Here is a 27,237-nt window from a genome sequence, read left to right as displayed (position 1 = left end):
GGCCTTGGGACACCCGGAGCCGGACCCTTTTTGGTGGATGCTGGTGGTTGTAGTCTTCGTGGCGGCGATCCGGTTCCGTGGCTCAGGGCGGTCAAACCAGTGGCGGAACTATTTATGTGGTTTTGATGTTTAAATGTCCGACTACGCCACCCGTGGATTGCGGTCAGAGTGAACCGCCGCTACAGGGCAGACCGCTAAGGCTGGTGTTGTGGGTGCAGCAGAGCGTAGCATAACTCCCCACGGGAGGAGTATAGCCTCAGGGCAGTGTATGCGGAGGATGGGGGTGATGGTGCAGGGCAGCAGCAGTAACGACACGGAGTCAGTGATGCAGTTCAGGGCCTTTACTCACAGTTCTTATTATCCAGACCACGTCTGCAGGTAACGGCTGCCCACGTCGTACTGTGCTCACCAGGTGAGGGGCTCAGACAACTCCCAGATAACTTTGGAGCGCTTCACAGGACCCCCTTTGTGTGTCCTTTGTCTGGCCTTTCTTACCAACACTTCTGTCCGGCTGCCTCGGGCCTCCTCTTGGTAAACTTGGCGCCAGTTTCCCTGACCCTATGTGGTGCCTTCCTAGCGGGTGGAGCAAGGGGCTGCGCCACATAAAATGTCAGAGCCTCCGGTTTCTAGCTGAGGGTCGTTTCCTGCCTCCACTAGTTCGGGGACCGGTCTCCCCCTTTGGCCTGACCCCTCCACGCAGGTGGATTCAGGCGTGCGGTGGCGACTCGCCCGTCCGCACCCCTGGGATCCCTTCATTCCTCGTTCCTGGAGCCTTCTCCGCTCCTCTTCCTTCCTTCTCCCTCTTGCAGGCCTGGGCCTCTGTTACTAGGCCCGCCTCCGGAGCAGAGCTCATGCAGAGCCCCTGCTCCCTGCCACTTCTGCTCAGACTTCTCTGCACTGAACTAAGATGGTGCCCACCTTTTATACTCCCTTCTCAATGCACCCAGGAACTGCTTCCTCCCTGCTCCTGCACTGCAGGGTTCCCCTTCCTCAGTGTTCCCTCCCCCCACTCCAGCCAGGGACAGGGACTGTCGTGCCCATCTCAGGGGCATATTGGTCGCCCTGCCCCACGGCAATGTGGTGTAATGCATGCAGGTGTCGGGTCCTGATCCACACTCCATCCTTATCTGAGAGTGAGATATCACACCTCTGGGTGAGGTGCAATACGTCTGTAGCAACCGAGCCCTCGGTGCTACAGTTCCATTTATCTTCAGCCTAGGTGACGTATTGTGATACAGGGCCGTGATTTTGGCTATAAAAGGGTCCCCTAGACCCCTACCCCAAGCTTTTTAAGAGAATCATATATGGCGTGCCAGGAGACTCTATGGAATGCTTTCTCAGCATCCAACGAGAGTATCTACTTACAAATTTTTAACTGCATCTAGCCCAGGAAATACTTTGTGCCTAGTAGCAGTGTCTGCTAGTCAGCGGATTATCCCGGCTGTTAAGCAAGCTACACCACCTGTAGTTTGGACACTTAATTTTTTCAAAGGAAATGCTTCGGGACCACGGGATACTTAGTGAAGAGCATCAGGAGGCACCCCAAGGCATAGGGGCTGGGACTGGCACTAGGATGCCTTGCGGTGGACAGCCGAGCTCGATCCTTATAAAAGCTTTTTAACTGCAGCAGCTTTAGTGGACGCTACTGGAGCTGGAATTACGCGGCTGCTGGCATGAGACTTGCCCTCCAATAGATCCTTGTAAATGGATTTAAAGTGTATTCATTCAAATTAGAGGGACAATTTAAATTAAAAAGCTTAGAGCTGCCTCCACCACAGGGGGGCTCTCTCGACCCACCAGCGGACAGGCACCAGTATTGGGAGAGGGGGGCTGGCCGTCAGGGTTCACCGCGGCTCTGGCACAAACCCGGCGACACGGAGGTGGCACGGGCAGGAGCGGACTGGCCGTCTCGGCTTCTCACTTTTTGGATTTTAGAAGGGCATGACATGCCTATATCTGTGTCTCCCCCTCCTTTTACTCCTCCACCTCTTTTCTTTTCTCATGACTATATGTACTTGTCACTTTTCCATGTGTTAGTTGTGTCTTCTGAGCAGTTTGTCAGCTTTTGGACACCTTTGAAGGTGTTTTCTATGTGTTTCTATGTGTTTTTGTTTGCCTGCCATTGGTTTTAACGGTGTTCGAAGCTGTTCGACGAACAGTTCGACGAACAGTTCGGCGAACACACGGGTGTTCGACGAACCGAACCGAACTCGAACACTATGGGGGTGGCTCAACACTATTCGCATGTGATGTGTGTATGTTGCCTTTTTTTTTTAACATGGACCGAAAATACTTTCATGTGAACAAAACCAAAGGCTCAGTACAGTTAAAAAAAGCTTTATGTATGAAAATATTCAAATTAGACTAAGTTCACACTTACGATCGAAGTTCTGATTTTCTGTTTTGTGATAGCAAGAAAATAAAAAACCCGATGCGGATTGTAGCATAAATGGCACCAGATGGACCCATTGACTATTGTTCGTTTTTTTGGCATTTATAATATTCTGCCCTTTTTTCCCAGTAAAACTTGAGACAAAAACCTACCCATGGAGGGAAAAAGATGACAAAAAAGTGACAAATATGTCTTTGTGGTGCTGCACTTGTCATCTTCTGGCCCCTGGCTCTTCATGTGAAGTCACACAAGCTCCACATTCTTCACCTCCTACTAGACATGTCCACTCTTCCTGTGGAAAAGCTATGACTCTGCCTACGATTTCCTCCACACAGGGTGTGTCTATGAGGGTGAGCTGTCCCTCTGACATGTCCATGACTGTCTGTCAGCCCTGCACTCTGCCTGCGGTCTCTTCCCTCTGTATAGCACTCACATACAGTATGTAATGCATGTTTACTATGTGGGCCGGCTCCGGGGAAGTATTGATACAGTGGGCGGGGAGGACACGGCCGTGCTCACAGCTCTGCAGCTCTCACTGCCGGCACCTACAGTGCAGAGTGCAGCAGTCACTCCAGAGAGAGGACGGGAGGGAAAGGGCTGTCTGATGAGAGCTCTCACTGACCCAGGGACATGGTGCTCCTCTGTGTGAAAGGTAACATAGCTGTATTGCAGAGGATGACTGAGCTTATGTGGAAGGGGCAGAATATGGCTGATACATCATGTCTGCTTGTCTTGTCTTATGCATTATGACGAATGCAGTCACTCCACACACAGCTTGTCTATGACACCCAGAGGAGGCAGAAAGGTTTTGGTGCCCACTACCCTCTCATGCCACTTTCACATGGCAGAAGTTGATTAGTATTTTGCAGTAGTGTTTGTAAGCAAGACATTCATTTATTTTCTTTTGCCACCTCATGGTTGGCACACTGTCCTCTGTATGTGTACAGTTACATGTACTCGCAAGTTGGGGTATTCTCAACTTTCGAAGTTATACCTTATCCATGGGATAGAGATAACTTCCCCATAACTTTCCAAGCTGCTATCTCTGGGGTACAACCTGCTATATCTGGGGTCCAACCGGCTATCTCTGGGGTCCAATTGACTTTCTCTGGGGTCCAACCTGCTATCTCTTGGGTCCCGCCGGCTATCTCTGGGGCCCAATTGACTAACTCTGGGGTCCAACCGGCTATCTCTGGGGTCCAACCTGCTATCTCTTGGGTCCCACCGGCTATCTCTGGGGTCCAACCGGCTATATCTGGGGTCCAACCTCCTATCTCTGGGGTCCAATTGACTATCTCTGGGGTCCAACCGGCTATCTTTGGGGTCCAATTGATTATCTTTGGGGTCCAGCCGACTATCTCTGGGGTCCAATTGACTATCTCTGTGGCCCAACTGGCTAACTCTTGGGTCCAAACAAACTACTTTTGGTGTCCAACTGACTATCTCTGGGGTCCAACCAGCCATCTTTGGGATCCAACCGGCTGTCTCTGGGGTCCAGCCGACTATCTCTGGGGTCTAACCGGCTACCTATGGCAGTTGGATCCCCAGCGATCATAGAGTAATAACTTGCAAACTTGAGAATTCCCCTTTAACTGTGATTTTAAAAACAGGGTATTCTTTTGTCATTTTACCGATCCATACCTTATGGATATGTTCAGTTTATTTACCAGTACAATTTCCTGACATATGTGACTGGTATTTCGGCTTGATATATAATATGCACCAGATTCAATCTCTGCCATGCATGGAGAAATGGATGAAATGGAATGATTGCATTTGTACTATAATTACTACACTACCACTTTTTTGGTATAAATTATTATTAATATGTCAGTCAGCACTAGGCCATGACCCTTTCTGCAAAACATTGATGGAGCGGTCATAAAAACCATGTCACGAAATTTTCTTGCATTACACATTTTAACAAAAATCTGCAACTTTACTACTTCAGTTTTCTGGCAAAAAAGACTTAATGAATCATCACCATAGGATCAACAGTGCTATCAGAATGTTTGACATCATTTTGGAATATGAAGAAACATACTTTACGTGACAACTCTATTGCTATTTCTCATTATGGATGGTCACCGCTGTTCTACACATATTAATGCATGTAATCAGTTTAGACCTTATTTAAGTGTAAACTCAGCTGAAAAAAATCGCAAATGATGGTGCATGCCAATTTGTTCCCAAGAATGTGAGACTTTTCTCAGCACCCAGTTATTGAAGGGAGCCGGTCACCTACAAAAATGTGACTTAGGCCACGGCCCCACTATCAGTATTTTTTCAGTATTCGGTCAGTATTTTTTCTCAGGAGTGGGAGCTATAACCAGGAGTGGGTGATAAATGCAGAATTGGTGACTTATTTCTATTATACCTTTTCTCTGATTGTTCCTCACCTGGATTTGGTTCCCACTTCTTGGAAAAAATGCTGACCGACTACTGAACAAATACTGATAGTGGGGCCGTGGTCTCAGACATATTACCTTCAGTAAATATTGTTAAAATCATGTCAGGCTAACATACTGGAAGAGCAGCTACAGGAAGAAAATTAAGTTATATTCTCCCTGCATCCACTTCCAGTCATCAGGGTGGCGCAGGGGGCTGTAATAGTCTCTGCTCATTACACAGTAAATGCTCTGTTCACTCCTTCTGCTAATTGAGTGACAACCTGCTCTGCACACACATGCTGCACATTTGAGATGGCTGTCAGTTAAAGAGGATGGGAAGTGATAACAGAGCGCTCACTGTGTAGTGAGTGCAACCTGTTACAGCCCCCTGCACTGCCCCAATTACTGAAAGCGAGCGGCTGCAGGGAGAATGTAAACTTAATTTTCTCCCTGTAGCTACACTTGCAGTGAGCATGACTAACTTGCTTTAAATACTATTTACCTGCAGAATATCACTATATCTGAAGGTAACATTTTTTGAGATGACAGGTTCCCTGTAAGGCCGGTTTCACATGTCTATATATTTCCGGTACCGGAAAAAATGGTACCGGAGATATCCATGTTCCGTGTGTGTCACACATGTGGCAACTGTGTGCCGCATCAGGATCACACAGACCGGTGCCTGGAAATTAGCGCTACAGCTGTTCCCAAGCTCCGGTGCTGAACACTGCCCTCATCATGGTTCCCTGCTGGCGCTGCGATCAGCACCAGCAGGGACAATGATGAGGGTAGTAGTGTCCGCTCCCACAGTGTCCCTGTGTAAAAATAAGAATAAAATAATAAAATCCTTATACTCCCCTGTCCGGAGATGTCCCCTGCTGTAATCCTCTGACCGCTGATGCTGGGGAGAATGAGCCACTCCAGAGCTGAGGTCAGGAGCAGTGTCTTGTCACTCACTGAGCGCAACTCCGGAGCGGCTCATTCTCTCCGGCTCCTCTGCTTCAGCGGTCAGAAGGTTACAGCTGTGGACATCTCCGGATAGCTGAGTATATGAATTTTATTATTTTATTCTTATTTTTACACAGGGACACTGTGGGAGCAGACACTACTACCCTCATCATTGTCCCTGTTGGTGCTGATCGCTGCACCGGCAGGAACCATGATGAGGGCAGTGTTCAGCACCCAGTGCTTGGGAACAGCGCTAACTGTAGCGCTGATTCCCAGGCAACGGTACGTGTCACACGGATAACACACGGATGTTAACCGTGTGGGCTGTTTTGCGGACCATTCATCCGCAAAAAAACGGACATGGCAGCGTGTGGAGCACATGGACACACTCGTGTCAGTGTCTCCAGTACATGTGGAAACTGTCACCATACGTACTGGAAACACGGACGTGTGAAAGAGCTCTAACAGTGATATAAAATTTGGAGTAGTTCATTAGTGGGGGCATAATCAACAACTTTAGACAACTTTATCATTGCTAAAGCAAGAAAATGGTGCAAATTCTGGTGAAAATCTTCATCTGTTCATAAGTCTACATATTAAGATGATGGATCTATTTATGACCTCATTCAGACACCTGTTTTATTTTCTTGCTTCTAAAAAAGAAAAGACCGATGCATCAGTGTGCTGAATCAGATTTTTATCAGTGTTTAGTCAGTTTCGCAGTTTTACTACCTGCATTTTACTCAATTTTTCCATATGCAAAAAACGAAAGATTCCCTAACTACTATACAGTGAAAAACAGAGAGCACTAGAATACAGTTAGGATGCTATCAGTGTGTTGTTTGAGTTTGCAACGTACCCATCAATTTTCATTGGCAAGTTTCTCTGTGACAAAAATTGTACTCATATTTCTTCTGTTGTTGTTGACACTAAACCTGTATAAAAAAGCACAAACATATGAACAGCCACATATACTATAATGGATATATGATCTATCCGTGAAAACAGATAGAACATATACGTGATAAATGGACAAATGATTGAAACCTTAATGGGTCATTCCCAAAATTGAAAATTATCAACTATCAAAGGGGATAACTTTCTTGTCAGTGGTGTTCCGAAGGCTGAGACCACCATTGACCCTGAGAATAGGGTGTTAAACGCCCCATCAGAATGGAGCATGGGAAGTAAGCCACTCAGGACAGCCAAGCTGAACTCTTTACTTCATTCCATATCTATAGAAAAGACATGGACCCCACATCCAAAACGTATACGTTCATCTTTTGTGGCTAACCAAAAATTTAACAAAACTGAATATTAGGTTCTTAGTTTAACATTGATCAGACTGTATGAAGTCCACATCCATGTTACAGCGAACTTCTCAGTGGGTTTTTGACTTGAAAGTTATGCCGCTGGAGCGATGGTGTACCAGCAGGGCTGGTGAGCTGGTGCCTCACAGCACTCATGCTGCAAGGCTGAGCCCCCCTGACTCCAGGTCACAACACCATAACAACCATGGTCGTCACACAGCACCAACCCCAAGTAAAAGGAGCAAAAAGAATCACCTTCAGTATGCTCTCAGACTGTGAGCTAAGGGCAAAATTAGGAAGAACCCCTCTTGCATTTTCATGCTAATTAAAACCATCTGAGCTAAACTCTATACTTTGATGTGACTAGCTGACCCCTCCAATCATTTGCTATGGAACTGTCGGAGACAGCCAAGTGCAGCAGTTCCATCGAGAATGAGTGGAGTGTGGCCACTTCTCCATTCCGAAGCTTCTTTCCAGAGCCACTTTCTCAGGATTTGTGGAGTTGGACCGCTGGGAAACCCACCTGCGTATAAGTGAAAACTTTCAATGTTGAGAATATTAGGCCACTGCCCCACTATCAGTATTTGGTCAGTTTTCGGTCAGTATTTTTTCTCAGGAGTGGGAGCCAAAACCAGGAGTGGGTGATAAATGCAGAATTGGTGCACTTGTTTCTATTATACCTTTTCTCTGATTGTTCCTCACCTGTTTGTTTTGACCGAATACTGACCAAATATTAGCATATACTGAATCAATGTGACCTGCAAAAAGTTAATTTCTCCTTTTTTCTTTATAGTGAAAAGAGGGAATTTTATTGGAATATCAGGTAAATATGAATGCTACATTTTGTGTAGTTTGTGATTGCTTTTGTCTTTGCTTTGGCCAGCTGAATTGCAGACACAGATCAGCTCTGCTAGTGACTTCTGTCTCTGTAATGGGCTGATTTCCCCTGTAACTGGGACTCATATGGATGCCCCAGTCTAAGTGTAAATAGTGAGCAATAAAGAAAAAAACAAATACAATAAAAATAAAATAAAAAAGCAATAAATAAAAACAAGTATATAGAAAAACTACACATATTAGTTTCATTCATTTAGTTGAATTCATTCAACAGGATATTTGTTGTGAAACATAAACATAAAACGTAAAAATATAAACAAGAAAAGAAGAAACTAAAAATAGCTTTTTTCTATATTTGAGTTTCAAAAAAAAATTTCTATAAAGTATATAATCATTTATATGTACCCAAAAACAGTGCTAAAAATTATACAATTTGCAGCGCAAACCCTTATGCAGCTGTGTCAATGAAAAAAAAATGGCTGCTGAAAAGAGTAGAGGCAAAAAAAATAAGAAAATTGTCTGGTCATTAAGGGGTTAAAGTAGCATATGTTTTTACCCAGAAGCAGAAACCTGCGCATGTGCAATGTAAAATATACCGAATGGATTGCAATAGCAACAATCATCAATTAAAGGATGAATATGTGGGTTGGAGTACATTCACTCAATAGCGGTAGAAGTAGCTTGACACAGCGCCACATTGCTACCAAACCACAAATTTTTTTTAAAGGGAATATATCATTAGAAAATCACAGACAGCAGTTGAGACCCTTTTCTAATGGTGGTTGCTGATCCTGCTGGCTCACATTACCGTGCAGACAGCTCCGGTGCTAACAAAGGTTGCTAGGACTGATAACGTACAGAAGAAATTGGTATTGGTACTGTACAGCAGGTCCTGGAAAAACATGACCTAATTTAGGATCAAGTCAAAAATAAAAAAGTTATATACTCCTGAATGCAAGTATTTGTCTAATTCTTGGAGCCAACAAAGCCTCATATTAAGGCAGGCTGTTTCATTTGCCACCTCCTTATATAAAACATATCTTCACATGGATTTTTTGACTTTAAAGAGGACACAATAGTGATTTTTGCATTGGTAATTTTACATTCTACTGATGTGTTGCTTACTTATATTTTTCTAGCCAGTTGTAATACTTATGTAGTGATCAAGATCCAAAGTCTGCAGAGTTCCACTGTATCCAGGCCGGGGAGTGAGCCATGCTGGGAACAAGACTACTCATTGTAAGTAATTCCACTGATTTATACAACCTTTGTAATTAAGAGATCAACTATCTACATGTGCTTTATATCTATATGTAGTCTAATATATGCTGAAATGCTTTATACATTATGTGTAGAGGATTGTCTTTGGTTTTTGTACAAGTTCTTTTTGATAGAAGGTTTGCCTCGGCACTGCTCGATAGAGCATAGGGGTGCTTAGGTACGCTCGTTACTTGATCGAATATCGCGGGTGTTTGAGCGCCATGCTTGAATCCCCGCCCCGCATGTTTTGCGCCTGTTAGACAACCAATAAACATGCGGGGATTACCTGCCATACACGTTAATGACGTAGCCAATTTTTATAGGATCATCAGGCGGCCCTTATTAAAAAATTTTAGAGGGTCATCAGGCAGTACGCACTCAAAATTTTTAGAGGCTCATCAGGCGGCCCTCATTCAACAATTTTAGAGAATAATCAGGCGGTACTCACTCAACATTTTTAGAGAATCATCAGACGGCGCTCACTCATAATTTTTAGAGGGTTATCAGGCGGCCCTCGCTCATAATCTTTAAAGGGTCCTCATGCGACCCTCGCTTTTAATTTTTCCAGGGTGTGTATGATGCCCTCCTTCATAATTTTTACAGGATGTGTATGTGGCCTACATCTATAATTCTCTAACATATATATGTATACCCCCAGGGGTAAATATTTTTCAGCCCTTGCAATTAATGCATAAGCTTTACCAATCTAGGTGTCCCACTCCTTAATAATGGGAAAAAAATGAGTTTCTCCTCTACTTGTCTTCTAGAGTGTATTTCAGTTCCCCCTTCTAATTATTGGCAGCCCTTGCATTTAGTACATAGGATTTACAAGTCTAGGAGTCCCACTCCTTAAAAATGAGATAAAAAGAATTTTCTGAGGCCCTCCTCTATGTGGTTTCCAGGGTGTATTACAGTCCCTCCTTCTAATTTTTGGCAGCTCTTGCACTTGGTGCATAGGATTTATGAGTCTAGGAGTCCCACTACCTAATAATTTTAACAGAATTTGTATGAGGCCCTCCTTTATGTCTAATACAGGGTGTATTGGAGTTCCTCTTCCTTCTAATTTTGGCAGTTCTTGCATTGTCCGCATAGGCTTTGTGAGTTTCAGAATCCCTCGTTCATAAATTAAACAGGATGTGTCTGTCCATGTCACACATACCACATGCCCAGATAAGGTAAAAAAAAAAAATTACATTTAACTGTGAATACCGGTGGGTGTAGTTTTATTTCCCCCTCTACTATGTCATCTACTGTAGTCATAGGTGATGGGGGTGGAGGAAGCATTTTTTTCCCTTTTTTTAATTTTGCATTATATTCAAGTTATTATACAGGAAAGAATATTTCCTAACATTTTATCCTGTAAAATCCATTTCTTTCTTCAGTTTTGTATGTTTTATTGTCACTCCGTAAAAGTGGAGTAATAGTCTGACAACACTGTTCCCAACAGCGACCTGGGAGTCAGAGATGCGTCCAGGCGTCTTCCTCATGCTGTTCCCATTCTGTTTGAGCGCTGTGTCCATCCATTTAAGTAATTTTTATGCCTCCCTAGCCCTCCTGTTAGGGCCTTTCGGAAAAATGCTTGGGTTTCCCATTGACTTCTATTATACTCGGTACTCGAGTCGAGCCCGTCTGAGAGTCCGATCTGCTCGATTCGAGTACCGTGCACTTGAGCATTTTAGTGCTCGATCATCACTGCTGAGAATAAAATGATCTAAGAATGGCTTGTAATATGTGATATGAGGGAATACCTGCAATCAGCTCTTGTGCAGAGCTACCATAAAGGAGAATAAACATTGCGTATTTCATGCCCACTGAAATCAATAGACTGTTTGACTAATCCATGAACTTCTTGGGTCCTCTAGACAGAGATAGTTTATAGCTTTTCTTCGCTACTGCTAAATGGTGGAAGTCTTAAAGAAGTAGATCCCCAGTTTCAACTAAGCATTGATAAAAGGACTGCTCATAGAACTAAATACTAAAGTCACAAATCCGCTTTAATGAACTATTTCTATTTCAAAGTTATCATATATCCACAACATAGGTGATAACTTTCTTATCAATGGGGGTCTGACCACTTGAACTGATCCATTGAATGGGTCTATAAAATGTCCCACTTGAGATTGAAGCTCTAAATGTAGCACATACCATGAAAAGAATTGCTTTTGTAGATAACTCTTACTGACCAAAAATTAACTAGATGCCCAAAGCAATATTTAGTACTACCCATATATGACAACAGGGGTCTTTAAGCAGTGGGAGTGACAGCAGCCACAGCCCCCTGATAATGATCCATTTGAGAATACCCAGTGCATGGTCAAACAAATCCTCATCAGAAGTAAGAAATAAAAAGAGGGACGGGAAATTAGAGCAGAGAGGGAACGGTAGGCAATTTATAATTGAAGCACATTAAAAAAAAGTGGTTAAGATATAGAGTTAAATAGTTAGATATATAGTATGAAATTCACTGTTAGTTTTGAACAACCCCTTTAAAATCCAGATGTTTTTTTTATGTCCTGATATGTAAAACCAGACAGTTCAAAGAGGGTGTATTTAGTCTTTCTCATGACTGTGGGTAAAGAAGATTTAAAAAAAATACTACTAAGGCCTCTTTCACATGTCCATGTTTAAATACGTATATGAAAAAATGGTACTGGTGCTATAATGTGTTTCCATCAGTGTGTCATCTGTGGTCAATTTCTGGTATGGTAACAGAAAGAATTAAATTGCAAAGCTTCTCCTATACTTTTCAGTGTTAAACATGTATAGCACACGTACAGCACATGAATGGTACACGGATGCCATCCGTGTGCTGTACGTGATTTTCACGGACCCGTAGACTTGTATTGTCCCTTGTCATACATGCTGCCGGAAAAAAACTGACATGTCTCCTTGTGTTTTGGAAGTACATGTGCATAGCAGCATAGGTTATAATGCGTACATGCGTCATCCGTGAAAAAAATGGATACCACACGTACTGGAAACACGGACATGTGAAGGAGGCCTTTCTCTTTGCTGTATTTCTTTCAAACTGGACAATTCTTTAGACCATACAGGTCAAACTCTGGCCCGTGGGCCAAATCTGGCCCTCAGGGTGATTATATTTGGCCTGTGACACCAGAACCACCACCCCTATGTGGGGCCATTATTCTGTATGGAGGACTATGTGGGGCCCATTATACTGTATAGAAGGCAATGTGGGGCCCATAATACTATAGGGAGGACTATGTAAGGCCCATTATACTGTATGGAAAGCTATATGGGGCCCATTATTCTGTATGGAGGACTATATGGGGCCATTAATCTATATGGAAGACTGTGGGGCTCATTATACTGTATGGAGCACTATGTGGTGCCCATTATTCTGTATGGAGTACTATGTGGGACCCATTATTCTGTATGGAGGACTATGTGGGGCCCATTATTCTGTATGGAGAACTATGTGGAGCCCATTATTCTGTATGGAGGACTAGGTGGGGCCCATTATTCTGTATGGAGAACTTTGTGGGACTCATTATACTGTATGGAGGACTATGTGGGGCTCATTATTCTGTATGGAGGACTATGTGGGACCCATTATTCTGTATGGAGGACTATGGGGGGCCCATTTTTCTGTATGGAGGACTATGTGGGGCCCATTATTCTGTATGGAGGATTATGTGGGGCCCATTATTCTGTACGGAGGACTATGTGGGGCTCATTATTCTGTATGGAGGACTATGTGGGGCCCATTATTCTGTATGGAGGATTATGTGGGGCCCATTATTCTGTATGGAGGACTATGTGGGGCTCATTATTCTGTATGGAGGACTATGTGGGGCTCATTATTCTGTATGGAGGACTATGTGGGACCCATTATTCTGTATGGAGGACTATATGGGGCTCATTTTTCTGTATGGAGGACTGTGTGGGACCCATTATTCTGTATGGAGGATTATGTGGGGCCCATTATTCTGTACGGAGGACTATGTGGGGCTCATTATTCTGTACGGAGGACTATGTGGGGCTCATTCTGTATGGAGGACTATGTGGGGCTCATTATCCTGTATGGAGGACTATATGGGGCTTATTCTGTATGGAGGGATGTGTGGGACCCATTATTCTGTAAAGAGGACTATGTAAGGCCATTATACTGTATGGAGGGCTACGTGGGGCCATTATACTGTATGGAGGACTATGTGGGGCTCATTATTCTATATGGAGGACTATGTGGGGCCCATTATTCTATATGGAGGACTATGTGGGACCCATTATTCTGTATGGAGGACTATGTGGGGCCAATTATACTGTATGGTGGACTATGTGGGGCTCATTATCTATGGTGGACTATGTGGGGCTCATTATTCTGTATGGAGGACTGTGTGAGACTCATTATACTTTATACTGGTTTGTCCATGACTATGTCCTAGCTTTTCATTTTGGCCCTTTCTATGTGTTTGAGTTTGACACCCCTGCTTTAGACTATGATTTCTGAAGGTGCTGTTCCTTGAAGATTTCATAGAATTTAAACTACTAAAGATTACAGTAAAACACTGTGTTAATGCATTATGTGTTATAACATATTACGGTACTTTTCCATGAGAATTTTGATGAGTTTTACTGGCTTGACATTTATAGACAAAAATCTTTATAGGATGGTCAGCAGGAAATGTAGTGTATATTGATTGTACGATTTAACAATTCTCATGACTGCACATGAAGATCTGTATGAAAACTAGGTAAACTTACCGAAACACTTTTTCTTGTTACAGTGACCTTAATGACACACAAAGTGGTCTCCTTGTACAAGTATGGAAGTGTGGTTGGCTTCGAGACTCACTTTTAGGAAACGTGTGGATTCCCCTTCAAGTAATTAAGCATGCCACCAATGTATGTACAGTATGTACAGAAAGTGTAGAGATACTGTTTCAAATGTATTTAATTTACAATAGACACTGAATATATTTATTTATTTTTTACTACTTATGACATATAACACTAGGCATAAGCCTCTGACAGCCAATACTGGAAATTTCCTCTCTTTGGATTTCTGTCACTGACATTTCATATTGAAAATTAAGGTGGGTTCACTGTGTTATATACACTCCTTGGCACTGAAATTGCAACGCGAAGAAGGAAAGTCGTGAAATCATGGAAATCACAGGATCGATCAACATGTTAATGATGTGCAAAGGATAAAAAAAGGAAACACATTTTTGAAAACCTCTCAATTTATACATTATTGAGTATGAGGTCCACGTGCAAAAGTACATGCAATTACATGCCTTGGTATATTAATCCTTCACTTGTTCTGACACGCTAAATGCAGTTGGGCACGAAAATCATCAAGAACCACTGCTGACAGCTCCCTTTGCGATTGTATGAAAACCAAGAAGATACAATAGTGGGACTCTTCACTGATATACCAAAAGCTAGAAAAAAACTCCTATAAAATAATCTTTAATACATATTTATAAAATACTGGAAAAATAGACATCACAGCAAAAACACATTGAATTTATAAAGTATGTATGTAGGTCATAGGATAGGACGGGGTAAAGATCTATAATCCACCAATTTCACCCTAAAACCCCTACCTGTTCGCTGAGGTTGGCGTCCTTTTGTAGACTAAATGGCACCCCGGCTCACCGTAGACTGACCCTAATTGTCCCTATGAGACCCTATCTACGTATCTAAGCACCACATCACCCAGTGAAATGTAACACTAAAATCCTGCTAATTGGCAGATAGTGAGTGGGGAATAGATCTTAATGATTTGTTTGTGAAGTGCATTTAGTGAGGCAGAATATTCCTCAGACAACCATTAATAGCCTAATTTTTCATCATTTGCAAATCACTCATTGACATGTCTGTTGATCCTCTGATTTCCATCATTTCACGACTTTTCCTTTTTGGTATTACAATTTCAAATTTGAGAATATTTATCCATTATGCTTTTTGCGTCAATGACTGATTGCTATCATTCAATAGGTACCAGTTAGAGACTGGTAACTTAAACATAGTTTACTTTGGTCAAAATGGCACACCAGAGTACCAGATATTTCTCTGATAGGCAGAATTTCCTGCCGAAGACAACTTAATTTATTGCTGATTTTGGATATAAACACTTTTCACTAGACAGACTCAACTGTCCCACCGGATAACAGTGGAATCTCACTTGGGCCTCTGTGTAGGAGTGGGCCCTCTACCACCTTATCTGAGCAGTAGATGGCACAATACACTTGATTCACTATGTACAGACAAAGTCAGCATCTCATGATTCATTTATCAAACTACCCAGTTTATTATTATTCAGAAGCAGAAATACATTTGTAAATGAGGGTAATGTAATATCTACATGTAGCTGAACAGTGGGCCCGCAGAGTCGATGTTACTGGTGGGCCCTTGGCACTTCAGTCCGACACTGAACTTAAAAATATGCCCTATGTGTATAATAATAACAAAGTCCACTATATAATTATAATTGATGCATTTTGTTTAAATGGAAGTTGGAGGGCTCCAAAGAACCCCATGATTTACAGAGGTTGTCCAGGTTTGAAATTAAAGTCTGCAGTCACTGTATATAACTGTAGACTTCTGATTTTTTACAGAATACATCTAGCTGGCACATGACTGCTTGTATGCAAATGGTATACTTGTGGTTACATGACAACCCAGTCTCGCTGCCAGCATATGAGAATGCTGACAGCGTGTGGTGCACACACTGTGAGAATTCAGATGTCTGCAGTGACATAGAGTGACTGCTGACTTTCATGCCAAACCTGGATTTTCCTTCTAAATCCAGCACCTCTTACTTTTGTTTATATTAATAATTTTGTAAATATTAATTGAGCAACGAAAGAAAAAAAAATGAAACAAACATATATTACCTTTTTTTTGCCCAAGATATATGCCTAATTTCCTAAACTAGAGGCCTGTCGATGCATAATCTAAGCTGAAATACTGTGTAGCAAGATATACGCTGCTCAAAAAAATAAAGGGAACACTTAAACAACAGAATATAACTTCGAGTAAATCAAACTTCTGTGAAATCAAACTGTCCACTTAGGAAGCAACACTGATTGACAATCAATTTCACATGCTGTTGTGCAAATGGAATAGACAATAGATGGAAATTATTGGCAATTATCAAGACACCCTCAATAAAGGAGTGGTTCTGCATGTGGGGACCACAGACCACATCTCAGTACCAATGCTTTCTGGCTGATGTTTTGGTCACTTTTGAATGTTGGTTGTGCTTTCACACTCGTGGTAGCATGAGACGGACTCTACAACCCTCAGAAGTTGCTCAGGTAGTGCAGATCATCCAGGATGGCACATCAATGCGAGCTATGGCAAGAAGGTTTGCTGTGTCTGGCAGCGTAGTGTCCAGAGGCTGGAGGCGCTACCAGGAGACAGGCCAGTACACCAGGAGATGTGGAGGGGGCCGTAGGAGGGCAACAACCCAGCAGCAGGACCGCTACCTCCGCCTTTGTGCAAGGAGGAACAGGAGGAGCACTGCCAGAGCCCTGCAAAATGACCTCCAGCAGGCCACAAATGTGCATGTGTCTGCACAAATGGTTAGAAACCGACTCCATGAGGGTGGTATGAGGGCCCGACGTCCACAGATGGGGGTTGTGCTCACAGCCCAACACCGTGCAGGACGCTTGGCATTTGCCATAGAACACCAGGATTGGCAAAGTCGCCACTGGCGCCCTGTGCTCTTCACAGATGAAAGCAGGTTCACACTGAGCACATGTGACAGAGTCTGGAGATGCCGTGGAGAGCGATCTGCTGCCTGCAACATCCTTCAGCATGACCGGTTTGGCAGTGGGTCAGTAATGGTGTGGGGTGGCATTTCTTTGGAAGGCCGCACAGCCCTCCATGTGCTCGCCAGAGGTAGCCTGACTGCCATTAGGTACCGAGATGAGATACTCAGACCCCATGTGAGATCATATGCTGGTGCGGTTGGCCCTGGGTTCCTCCTAATGCAGGACAATGCCAGACCTCATGTTGCTGGAGTGTGTCAGCAGTTCCTCCAAGATGAAGGCATTGAAGCTATGGACTGGCCCGCTCATTCCCCAGACCTGAATCTGATTGAGCACATCTGGGACATCATGTCTCGCCCCATCCACCAATGTCAAGTTGCACCACACACTGTCCAGGAGTTGGCTAATGCTTTAGTCCAGGTCTGGGAGGAGATCCCACAGGAGACCATCCGCAACCTCATCAGGAACATGCCCAGGCGTTGTAGGGAGGTCATACAGGCACATGGAGGCCACACACAATACTGAGTCTCATTTTGACTTGTTTTAAGGACATTACATCAAAGTTGGATCAGCCTGTAGTGTGTTTTTCCACTTTAATTTTGGGGGTGACTCCAAATCCAGGCCTCCATTGGTTAATAAATTTTATTTCCATTGATGATTTTTGTGTGATTTTGTTGTCAGCACATTCAACTTTGTACAGAACAAAGTGTTCAATGAGAATATTTCATTCATTCAGATCTAGGATGTGTTATTTGAGTGTTCCTTTTATTTTTTTGAGTAGTGTATAATCATATGATATTTCTATCTTATGTGATGTATTGGGTTTTACATACTGACTGGTACTTTCATAATTTTTCAGGAAGGATCTGGAGAATGGTGGACATTGTATTCTGAAGTCATCACAAATAGAGATGAGATTTCTGGGATCAAATCACCAACCTTGCATAAGATATTATTGGATCTTTTCTTTGCAGAGCCATTTGGTAAGTTGAATGCTACGCAAAGAATTTTAAATATTTCCTAGCAAAGTTATCTTGAATAAGCGCCCTAAGATAAAACAATAAAGAAATCTGGCATAAGTCCAACAACCTTTTCATTTTAAAAGAAAGACATTTCCTTGTTTATACTTTGTATTATGTCCGGATTGATGGAGCACTCAGGGACTTGGATGTCGAAATACATTTTATGGAAAAAAGAAACTATCAAATTTAGTGTGTTATATGGAAATTATAAATGCATTATTATTGCAATAAATTGAGTTCAATGATTCATGTTCATTGTGGTTCACTGCATAATTAGTATGTAAAATTCTTTAATGAAGTCAGGGTTTTCCATGTAATTTCACTTTATGAATTCTATAAACTGATATTATGAATTAATTTTGGTTTGAGTTTAACTTTAATTGTAAACTTTTCCTTAAAGAGATTTTCCAGGACTGTAATATTAACAGCCTGTCCCTACAATTGGCAATCATTGTTTCTTTGGAGGGTGTCTTGACTCCCGACACCACAGTTGAGCGATTAGTTTAGCAGGCACAGCGCTGTGCTGAGATAATGTTCCTGTGCTGAGATAATCTTATAAATGTGCCCTGCTGTGTACTGTGTAATGGCTGTGTCTGACCGTACAGGAACATGGTCTGATCATACCACAGCTCCTGGGCAGGGGAGGAAGCAAAAGAGATTATACAGACAGGACAGCAGGGGATTACAAATGATTCTTTATTTGAGGTAAAACATTGCTTAAAAACTCATACTGTCCTGTCTGTATACTCTCTTTTGCTTCCTTCCCTGCCCAGACACAGACATTACACAGCCATTACACTGTGGCACATATATAGGATTATCTCAGCACACAAACATTATTTTTAAACACATCCAATTGTGGAGCTTATTATTATTCAAAGAGCTATTAATTAAAATGGACTTTGTTCGTGGGAAAACCCATTTAACAGAGTTAGTAAATTCTGTTGTTTTTATTAAACAAGTCAAAGATATAATCAAAGCTAACTATAATCTCTGTGTGTCTGTCAAATGTATGACATTTGCCACACACTGAAAAAAATCAATACAATATGCAAATTTTATGTAACCCACGCATAAACTGACACAGTTCTTATGAAATCCCTGATGGGTGGGACAGCTGTGAAAATTAATGTTTGGATTTCTAATTCCATGGCATTGCTCTCACTAAGCCTTCACACTAATACTACAGCATTCTTATTGTCTAACATAGTAAATTTAATTTACTTTTTGACTCCATGGCAAGCAAAAAAATGTGATTTCATTATATTTAATCTGTCATTTCTCTGTCTTGTAGTATGAAATAACAGGACAGCTTATATTTGGACTCATTTGGGCAGAGTTACTAAACCCAATCCTGCCTAATACATAGACAAAGTAATCTGTTAAATAAATGATTGCCCCTCACTGTGTTCCCTGGACTGCCACACCACCCTCCCTTATGAACTATGACTGCCACAGCACTTCCCCTTGTGAGCTATTATTGCCACACTGTCACAGCTTTTGAACTATGACCTCTACACTGTTCCCCCTTATGAATATGACTGCAACAGTGTTACTGCTTGCTTTTCTTTCTAATGCTATCTACCCTCCACTCTGTCTCCTATCTCTTTCCCATCACCACTGTGCCCGCACCCCTCTCCACTCTCTTCCATCTGTCTTCTCTCCACACTTATCTCCACCATGTTCCCTCTTCAAACTCCCCCTCTTTTCTACTCATCTACTCCACAAAAAAATTAAATAGCAATAAAAATGGAGCTACCTTTTGCTCCAATAAAGAGTTCACCTTCATCCTCATTACCTCTGTGCTCCCAAGCGCCTGCGTCACTTGAGAGCATGTTATACATTGGGACAGGGAGCTAATGAGGGCTCCTATGCTCTGACCTGCACATATCTTCAGTTGTATCCATGCTTCACAGACATGGATACCATTAAATTCTGTAAAAGGAAACTGGAGAGGAACCTGTGGCTTGCTGATAAAAATGTGATGAAAATTTGTCAAACCATTCTGGAAGATCACCATCCGACCTTTGATTAACTTGTGGAGTTGACTGGAAATTCAGGGAGTCCTACTGTCAAATTTTAACTAAGTAAATGGGCATGAAAAGAATTACAGCAAAATTTGTGCCTCACAGCAACCTTTTCCGATGCTTTTTTTCCCTAAAGGATATAAAAGTTCATAACCACACACTGTTCATGTGATCTGATTGAAAAAACTAACTGGAGCCAAACACAACTTTCCCCAACCACATTGGCTGACATACTGAATCAGAAGGGTTCCACAAATATTCACCTAGCAGCGTTCTCACATAATTCAAGAGCCCTACCTTCCAGAAGAAGATTCCCAGTTTCTTTGAGTACTCCCTTGTGTATGTATGTGGATCTAACTACACTCCTCAACATTAAATTGCAACACCAAGTAGGAAAAGTTGTTAAATAACGCAGAACACAAGATTAATAGACATGTTAAAGATATGCAAATGATAAAATAATGGAAACAAAATTTTCATAATGTATTGATTTATTCTGTATCAAGTATTAATCACGTGCAAAAATGCATGCATTTACATGCCTTGGCATACTGTAAATGAGGTTATTAATGGCTTCCTGAGGAATGTTCTGCCACACTTAATGCACTTGGGCACCCGAATCATCAAAATCCGCTGCTGGAAGCTTTATTTGCATTTACCTACCAATGATGCCCAGATATGCTTGATGAGAGATAAGTCTGGAAACCCTGCAAGCCATAGTAGCTTGTTTAGGCCACAAAGATTGCTCATAGTGGAAGAAGCAACAGGCAGCCTGGTCTTGTTGTGTTGAATAACGCCTCTTGGGACACTTTTTAGAAATGGAAGCTACATTGGTTCCATGACCAAATCAATGTAACGATGAGTTGTTGGAGTACCTGGTATGAGGACTAGAGGGATTCAAGCACACCATAATCCTGGGAGTAGTATTGGTGGGACATTCCCTCATGAAGGCTTCTTCATGGCATTGCACATGTCATCTCCAGAAAAATCTCTGGCTATCATTGCATCCAAGACAAAAGCTGGACTCAATTTCAGCCTCCATTGTTTTCTTGCTCTACACCATGATAGCCTTTGAAAAATGGTGGTGTGCGGTAAATGGAACCACTGTAGCTGGACATCTTGCTCTTAGCCCAATGTCATCCAAATGATTTCTGATAACGTCACTGTCATGCGCAGATGTCAGCTGCTGGCCTCTGATAGGCCGGCGACTGACACTGGTATTGCTGTGCAGAGAGCCGGTCTCTGCGCTGCAATACACTGCTTTACAGCGCTGATGTCGGCGGCTGCTGGAGAGAGCCGCGATCGTTACGGGGTCTGTGCCTGCGGGCCGCAAGAAGCAGCCGGAGGGGCCGCATGTTTGGGACCCCTGGTGTAGACACTGTTTGAAATCTTAGGCTTGATTTGTCATGTCCAATTTAACTTGCATTATAGAGCGGATCAATCATGGAATCAGTGGCAAGGCCGTTACTCCAAAGACAGACCGCATGTTTCAAAGGCTACTGTGACATTACAGAGAAAGGAGCAGCCTTACTTACCAACACCAAATCACATCACCAATGCACTAGCAGGATGCAGCAGACCTCCATGATAAAGGCAGGGGCAGCACAGGTGCACAATACTGATGAAGCAACCACTCACGAACCTGCCATTCATGGAGGGGTTGGTAGCTTAGTATTATACATGCACACGTATGAGGCTTGCATAGGGCGCCAGTCACACAGATATGTGTGTCGCACAGTGTCTGACTTACAGCCTATTAGTGACACCCATAATTTTAAAACAGACCGGCTGCCCAGCACTATACAGGTGCATCTCACTAAATTAGAATATCATCAAAAAGTTAATTTATTTCAGTTCTTCAATACAAAAAGTGAAACTCATATATTATATACAGTCATTACAAACAGAGTGATCTATTTCAAGTGTTTATTTCTGTTAATGTTGATGATTATGGCTTACAGCCAATGAAAACACAAAAGTCATTATCTTAGTAAATTAGAATAATTAACAAAAATCACCTGCAAAGGCTTCCCACGCATTTAAAAAGGTCCCTTAGTCTGTTTCAGTAGGCTCCACAATCATGGGGAAGACTGTTGACTTGACAGATGTCCAGAAGGCAGTCATTGGCGCACTAAGTGAATGCAAAGTAAATTTTGTATTTCATTTGGAAATCAAGGTCCCAGAGTCTGGAGGAAGAGTGGAGAGGCCCACAATCCAAGCTGCTTGAGGTCTAGTGGGAAGTTTCCACAATCAGTGATGGTTAGGGGAGCCATGTCATCTGCTGGTGTAGGTCCACTGTGTTTTATCAAGACCAAAGTCAGCGCAGCCGTCTACCAGGAAATTTTAGAGCACTTCATTCTTCCCTCTGCCGACAAGCTTTTTGGAGATGGAAATTTCATTCACCAGCAGGACTTGGCACCTGTTCACACCAATACCTGGTTTAAAAACAACAGTATCACTGTGCTTGATTGGCCAGCAAAATCGTCTGACTTTAACCCCATAGAAAATCTATGGGGTATTGTCAAGAGGAAGATGAGAGACACCAGACCCAGCAATGCAGACAAGCTGAAGGCTACTATCAAAGCAACCTGGGCTTCCATAACACCTCAGCAGTGCCACAGGCTGATCGCCTCCATGCCACGCCGCATTGATGTAGTAATTGATGCAAAAGGAGCCCCGACCAAGTATTGAGTGCATTTACTGAACATACATTTCAGTAGGCCAACATTTCCAATTTTAAAAAAAATTTTTCAAGCTGTTATTATAAAGTATTCTAATTTACTGAGATAATGACTTCTGTGTTTTCATTGGCTGTAAGCCATAATCATCAACATTAACAGAAATAAACACTTGAAATAGATCACTCTGTTTGTAATGACTCTATATAATATATGAGTTTCACTTTTTGTATTGAAGAACTGAAATAAATTAACTTTTTGATGATATTCTAATTTAGTGAGATGCACCTCTATAAGTGCATCCGACAAAGACAGAAATCCCTATTTACCCATCCAGCACTATGGGGCCTAGCTCTATCCTGCATAAAAATGAATAAATATGCAATATAATTATGAAAAATATATAAATAAATGAGGTATTAGTCGATATTTTGATCAACACTTCAACACTTGGTAAGTAGGGCTGCTCTTTTTTTCTGTAATGTGTTTGAATTTATGTCTCTTCGTGTTATGGTTTTACATGCTACTGTTAGCAGCCTGCGTGACCTAAATGTGCTACCAAAGCCTGAAGTGGTAAAAACTTAGTGTTGTTTCATGACAAAGCATATCCGTACACCCCTGTGCATAATTGTCGACAATCTCCATTCTTCAACACGACAATGCCAGGCCGCATGATGTTACGGTGAGCAGTCTGCATGGCCTAAATGTGCTACTATGGCCTGCAGCGTCTCCAGACTTGACTTCCATTGATCACATTTGAGATGTCATTGGTCAGCAATTGCAAAAGGAGCTGCCAGCAGCAGATCTTTATGGTTTGTGTGACGAGTTGTATTCAGCATAGCAGAACATTCATCAGACCACCATTAATAACGTTGCGGATAGCATGCCAAGGTATGTAAGTGTGTGTATTTCTGCACATGCTGTTCATACTCGATTCAGAATAAATCGAGATGCTCTGAAAATTTTGTTTTCTCTTTTTACCATTTACCATATCATTAAAATGTTGACAATTTTCCATCTTGGTGTTGTGGAGTCTATCAATCTATGTATTTATATATAGATATATATACATATATATATATATATATATATACACAGTATATATAGTAAGAAACATATCAGGAAGAATCATTTCAGAACTGTTTCCACCTTTATTGTCACCCATAATCTGTGCAAATACATTCAGAAACAAATTAGAAATAATTTTGAGGGGGAAATTAAAAGTGCCACAACGAAAATAATGTTGCAGAAGTGTGAACACTCTTTTAGAATTGGGGATGTGGCTGTGTTTAGAATTAGCAAATGACATTTAAACTCATGTTAAATAGTAGTCAGTACACAGCTGCCTTATTTTCTGGTGATTCTCACTAACTCCATATAAAGTTCATCTGTTCTAGTATCATTTTCCTTACATTTTCTAAATTGCATTTTACAGCAAAAGCCATGGTCTATAAGCAGCTTACAACACAGCAGAGGGATCTTACTTTTGACAGTTATCAGTTGGAAGGGTACAAAAAATTGGCCAATTTCTGTTTTTGTTTTTTTCCTAGGTCCATAACTTTTTTTACTTTTCTGTCCACACAGATGTATGAGGGCTTGTTTCTGCGGGACGAGTTGTACTTTTGACTGACTCATTTATTTTACCACATAGTGTACTGTAAAACGGGAGAAAATTCCGAGTGCGGTGAAATTGTAAAAAAAAAACAGCAATCATGACATTGTTTTTTGGGAATTGCTTTTCCAGTGTACATTGTGTGGTAAAAATGACCACGCAGTATGAATTTCCTCATCAATCCAATTACGGCGATACCAAACTTCTCAAGTTTTTTAAATTATTTTAGAGGTCAAAAATGTTTTTTTCTTGCGTTGCCATATTCCGAGACTCCTAACGTTTTTATTTTTCAGTCAATGGAGCTGTGTGGGGACTTATTTTTTGCAGGACAAGACAATGCTTTTATTGATACAATTTTGACCTAGATATGACATTTTGATCGCTTGTTACAGCATTTTTTGCGGTATTGCAGCGACCAAACAAATGCAATTTTGGCGTTTTGGAATTTTTTGGTGTTTAACAGTTGGTCAATTATTTTCATATTTTGATAGATCGTACTTTTCTGGACACGACGATTCCACAAGTTTTAACCCCTTCCTGACATGCGCCGTACATGTACTGCTCTGCGGGAGTTGCGTTCCCGCAAAGAGCAGTACATGTACGGCGCGGTGATCGGGCGGGCTCACGCTGAGCGCTGCCGTGATCACATGTGGGTGTTAGCTCTGTGTGAGAGCTGACACCCCACAGCACCGCCCACGATTGGTTCTAGCACCGATCGTGTGCATTTAACCCCTGTGATGCCGCTGTCAGTAGTGACAGCGACATCGCAGGGCATCGCAGAGGGAGTGGGCTCCCTGTGTGATCCCATCAGCACAACGTTATGTGATTGCATTGTGTTGATGGTCTCCATAGTTACCTCCGGTCCCAAGATGGCCGCGAGGTCCTTCAGGGTCCTGCAGGAAGGTGGCCACTCAGCGCCTGCTCAGAGAGCAGGAGCTGAGATGCCTCATTCCTGCCTGTCAGACGCTGCTCTGATGCTCTGCAGTGTTGATGCATTGCAAAGCATCAGATCAGCAATCTGAGTTTCAAAATGATGTCCCATCCTGAGACAAGGTAAAAAAGTGAAAGAAATGTAATAAAAATTATAAAAATATTTTTTAAAAAAATCACAAAATAAAGAAAAAAAAAAGAAAATATATTAATCCAATAAATATATTTATCTGTGTAAAAAAAAAAGAAAAAAAAAAAGTACAGATATTTGGTATCGCCGCGTCCGTAACGACCCGACCTATAAAACTTTCCCACTAGTTAACCCCTTCTGTGAGCACCGTAAAAAAAAAAAAAAAAAAAGGCAAAAAATGATGCTTTATCATCATGCCGCCGAACAAAAAGTGGAGTAAAACGCGATCAAAAAGACGCCTGTAAATAAAAATGGTACCGCTGAAAACGGCACTTTGTCCTGCAAAAAACAAGTCACCACACAGCTCCGTCAACAGAAAAATAAAAAAGTTACATCTCTCAGAATAAAGCGATACCAAAATAATTATTTTTTTCTATAAAATAGTTTTTATTGTGTAAAAGCGGCTAAACATAAAAAAAATATATAAATGTGGTATCTCTGTAATCGTACTGACCCAAAGAATAAATCTGCCTTATCAATTTTACCACACGTGGAACGGCATAAAAAAAATCCCCAAAAAACAATTCCTCAATTGATGGTTTTTGTTCATTCTGCCTCCCAAAAAACGGAATAGAAAGCGATCAAAAAAAGTCACGTGCCCGAAAATGGTACCAATAAAAACGTCAACTTGTGCCGCAAAAAGCAAGCCCTCTGTCTGGCAAAATATGGAAAAATTATAGCTCTCAAAATATGGCGATGCAAAAACTTGTTTTTACACTAAAAAGCGTTTTTTAGTGTGTGACAGTTGCTAAACATAAAAACCCGCTATAAATCTGGTATCGCTGTAATCGCACCGACCCGAAGAATAAAGTCGTCTAATCAATTATATTGCACTTGGAAAGGAGTAAAAAAGAATTAAAACCAATTCTTTTCCTGCTGCTTATTTGTTCATTCTGCCTCCCAAAGATCGCAGTAAGGCTCGGTTCACATTTATCCTGCGATCTGCGCTGAGCGCTTACACCTGGGTTTCCATGTAAATCTCTGAAATACGTGATTCAGAAGGAACCAACGGCGGAAGATTCCCTATAATGAAGCAGATGGAGGCACTGTGGATGCCGTCTGGCCTCTGATCCCACGGTGTCCGTCTTTTTATTAGGCGTGCATAAAAGTGCCATCGGCCACAGTTTTGTGCACTTCTGAAAAGCAGGACACTGCTGAACAGAGGCCAGATAAAGTCCAGAGTAACTCTGCTGCCTCATTATAGTGAATGGATCGCTTGGGGATTTCATCTGAATTACGTCACTTGGAGATTTAGATGGAAACCCCAATATAAGTGCTCAGCGTAGAGTGCAGGATAAACGTGATCCAAAATGTTATGTAAAATATTCCCAATAAAAGCTTCAACTCCATTCACAAAAAAAGCCCCCACTCAGGTCTGTCATCTGTTAACAATAATATAGGGGCTTCCACATTACTGGTAGCACAAAGGCTCTGGAAAAACAAAATGGCTCCTCGCCCTCCAAAAGAAATCCAACAAATTCTGCGCTCCCAAAACCAAATGTCCCCCTCCCTTCTAAGCTCCAGTGTGTGTCTAAACCGCAGTTAGCGTCCACATGTTTGGCATTTCTGTAGCAATCAGAGCCTGCCTAATTTACGGGTACATGTCTCCAGAAGCACGAGCTGGGAATAATGTACTGGTAACCACAATGTACTGGTCACTACAACGGCAGTTTGCAAATCTTCAATTAGCAACATCCACTGCTGCTTGTTTCTGGAAAACACCCATGGAGTCAAAATCGTCACTACACCTGTAGATAAATTCACAAAGGGGTATTATTTCCAAAATGGGGTCACTTGAGGGGGGATTCTGCTCTTCTAGCACGTAGGAGCTCTGTGTATGGAGTCCGCAAACTATTCTAGGAAAATCTGTGCTCCAGGAGGCAAATAGCTCTGTTC

At 42.0% G+C, this 27,237-nt stretch overlaps 1 protein-coding gene across 1 annotated transcript in view; it reads left to right on the top strand.

Annotated features, from left to right (window-relative positions):
* Window positions 1-2,723: 2,723 nt before the first annotated feature.
* Window positions 2,724-27,237, top strand: part of LOC141166379 (protein unc-13 homolog A-like) — a 192,992-nt gene continuing 168,478 nt past the window's right edge. Inside the window, exons 1-5 of the mRNA XM_073653014.1 lie at window positions 2,724-2,830; window positions 7,834-7,863; window positions 9,017-9,116; window positions 13,886-14,003; window positions 17,742-17,865. Coding sequence (XP_073509115.1) covers window positions 2,737-2,830; window positions 7,834-7,863; window positions 9,017-9,116; window positions 13,886-14,003; window positions 17,742-17,865 — 466 coding nt within the window. The 5' untranslated portion in view covers window positions 2,724-2,736. The remainder of the gene's footprint in view (window positions 2,831-7,833; window positions 7,864-9,016; window positions 9,117-13,885; window positions 14,004-17,741; window positions 17,866-27,237) is intronic.

This window comes from Phyllobates terribilis, unplaced genomic scaffold (assembly GCF_046119375.1).
Source record: "Phyllobates terribilis strain yellow unplaced genomic scaffold, ASM4611937v1 Scaffold_11__3_contigs__length_659146591, whole genome shotgun sequence".
NCBI classification, from domain to species: Eukaryota; Metazoa; Chordata; class Amphibia; order Anura; family Dendrobatidae; genus Phyllobates; species Phyllobates terribilis.
This window is presented reverse-complemented; position numbering and strand designations above follow the sequence as displayed.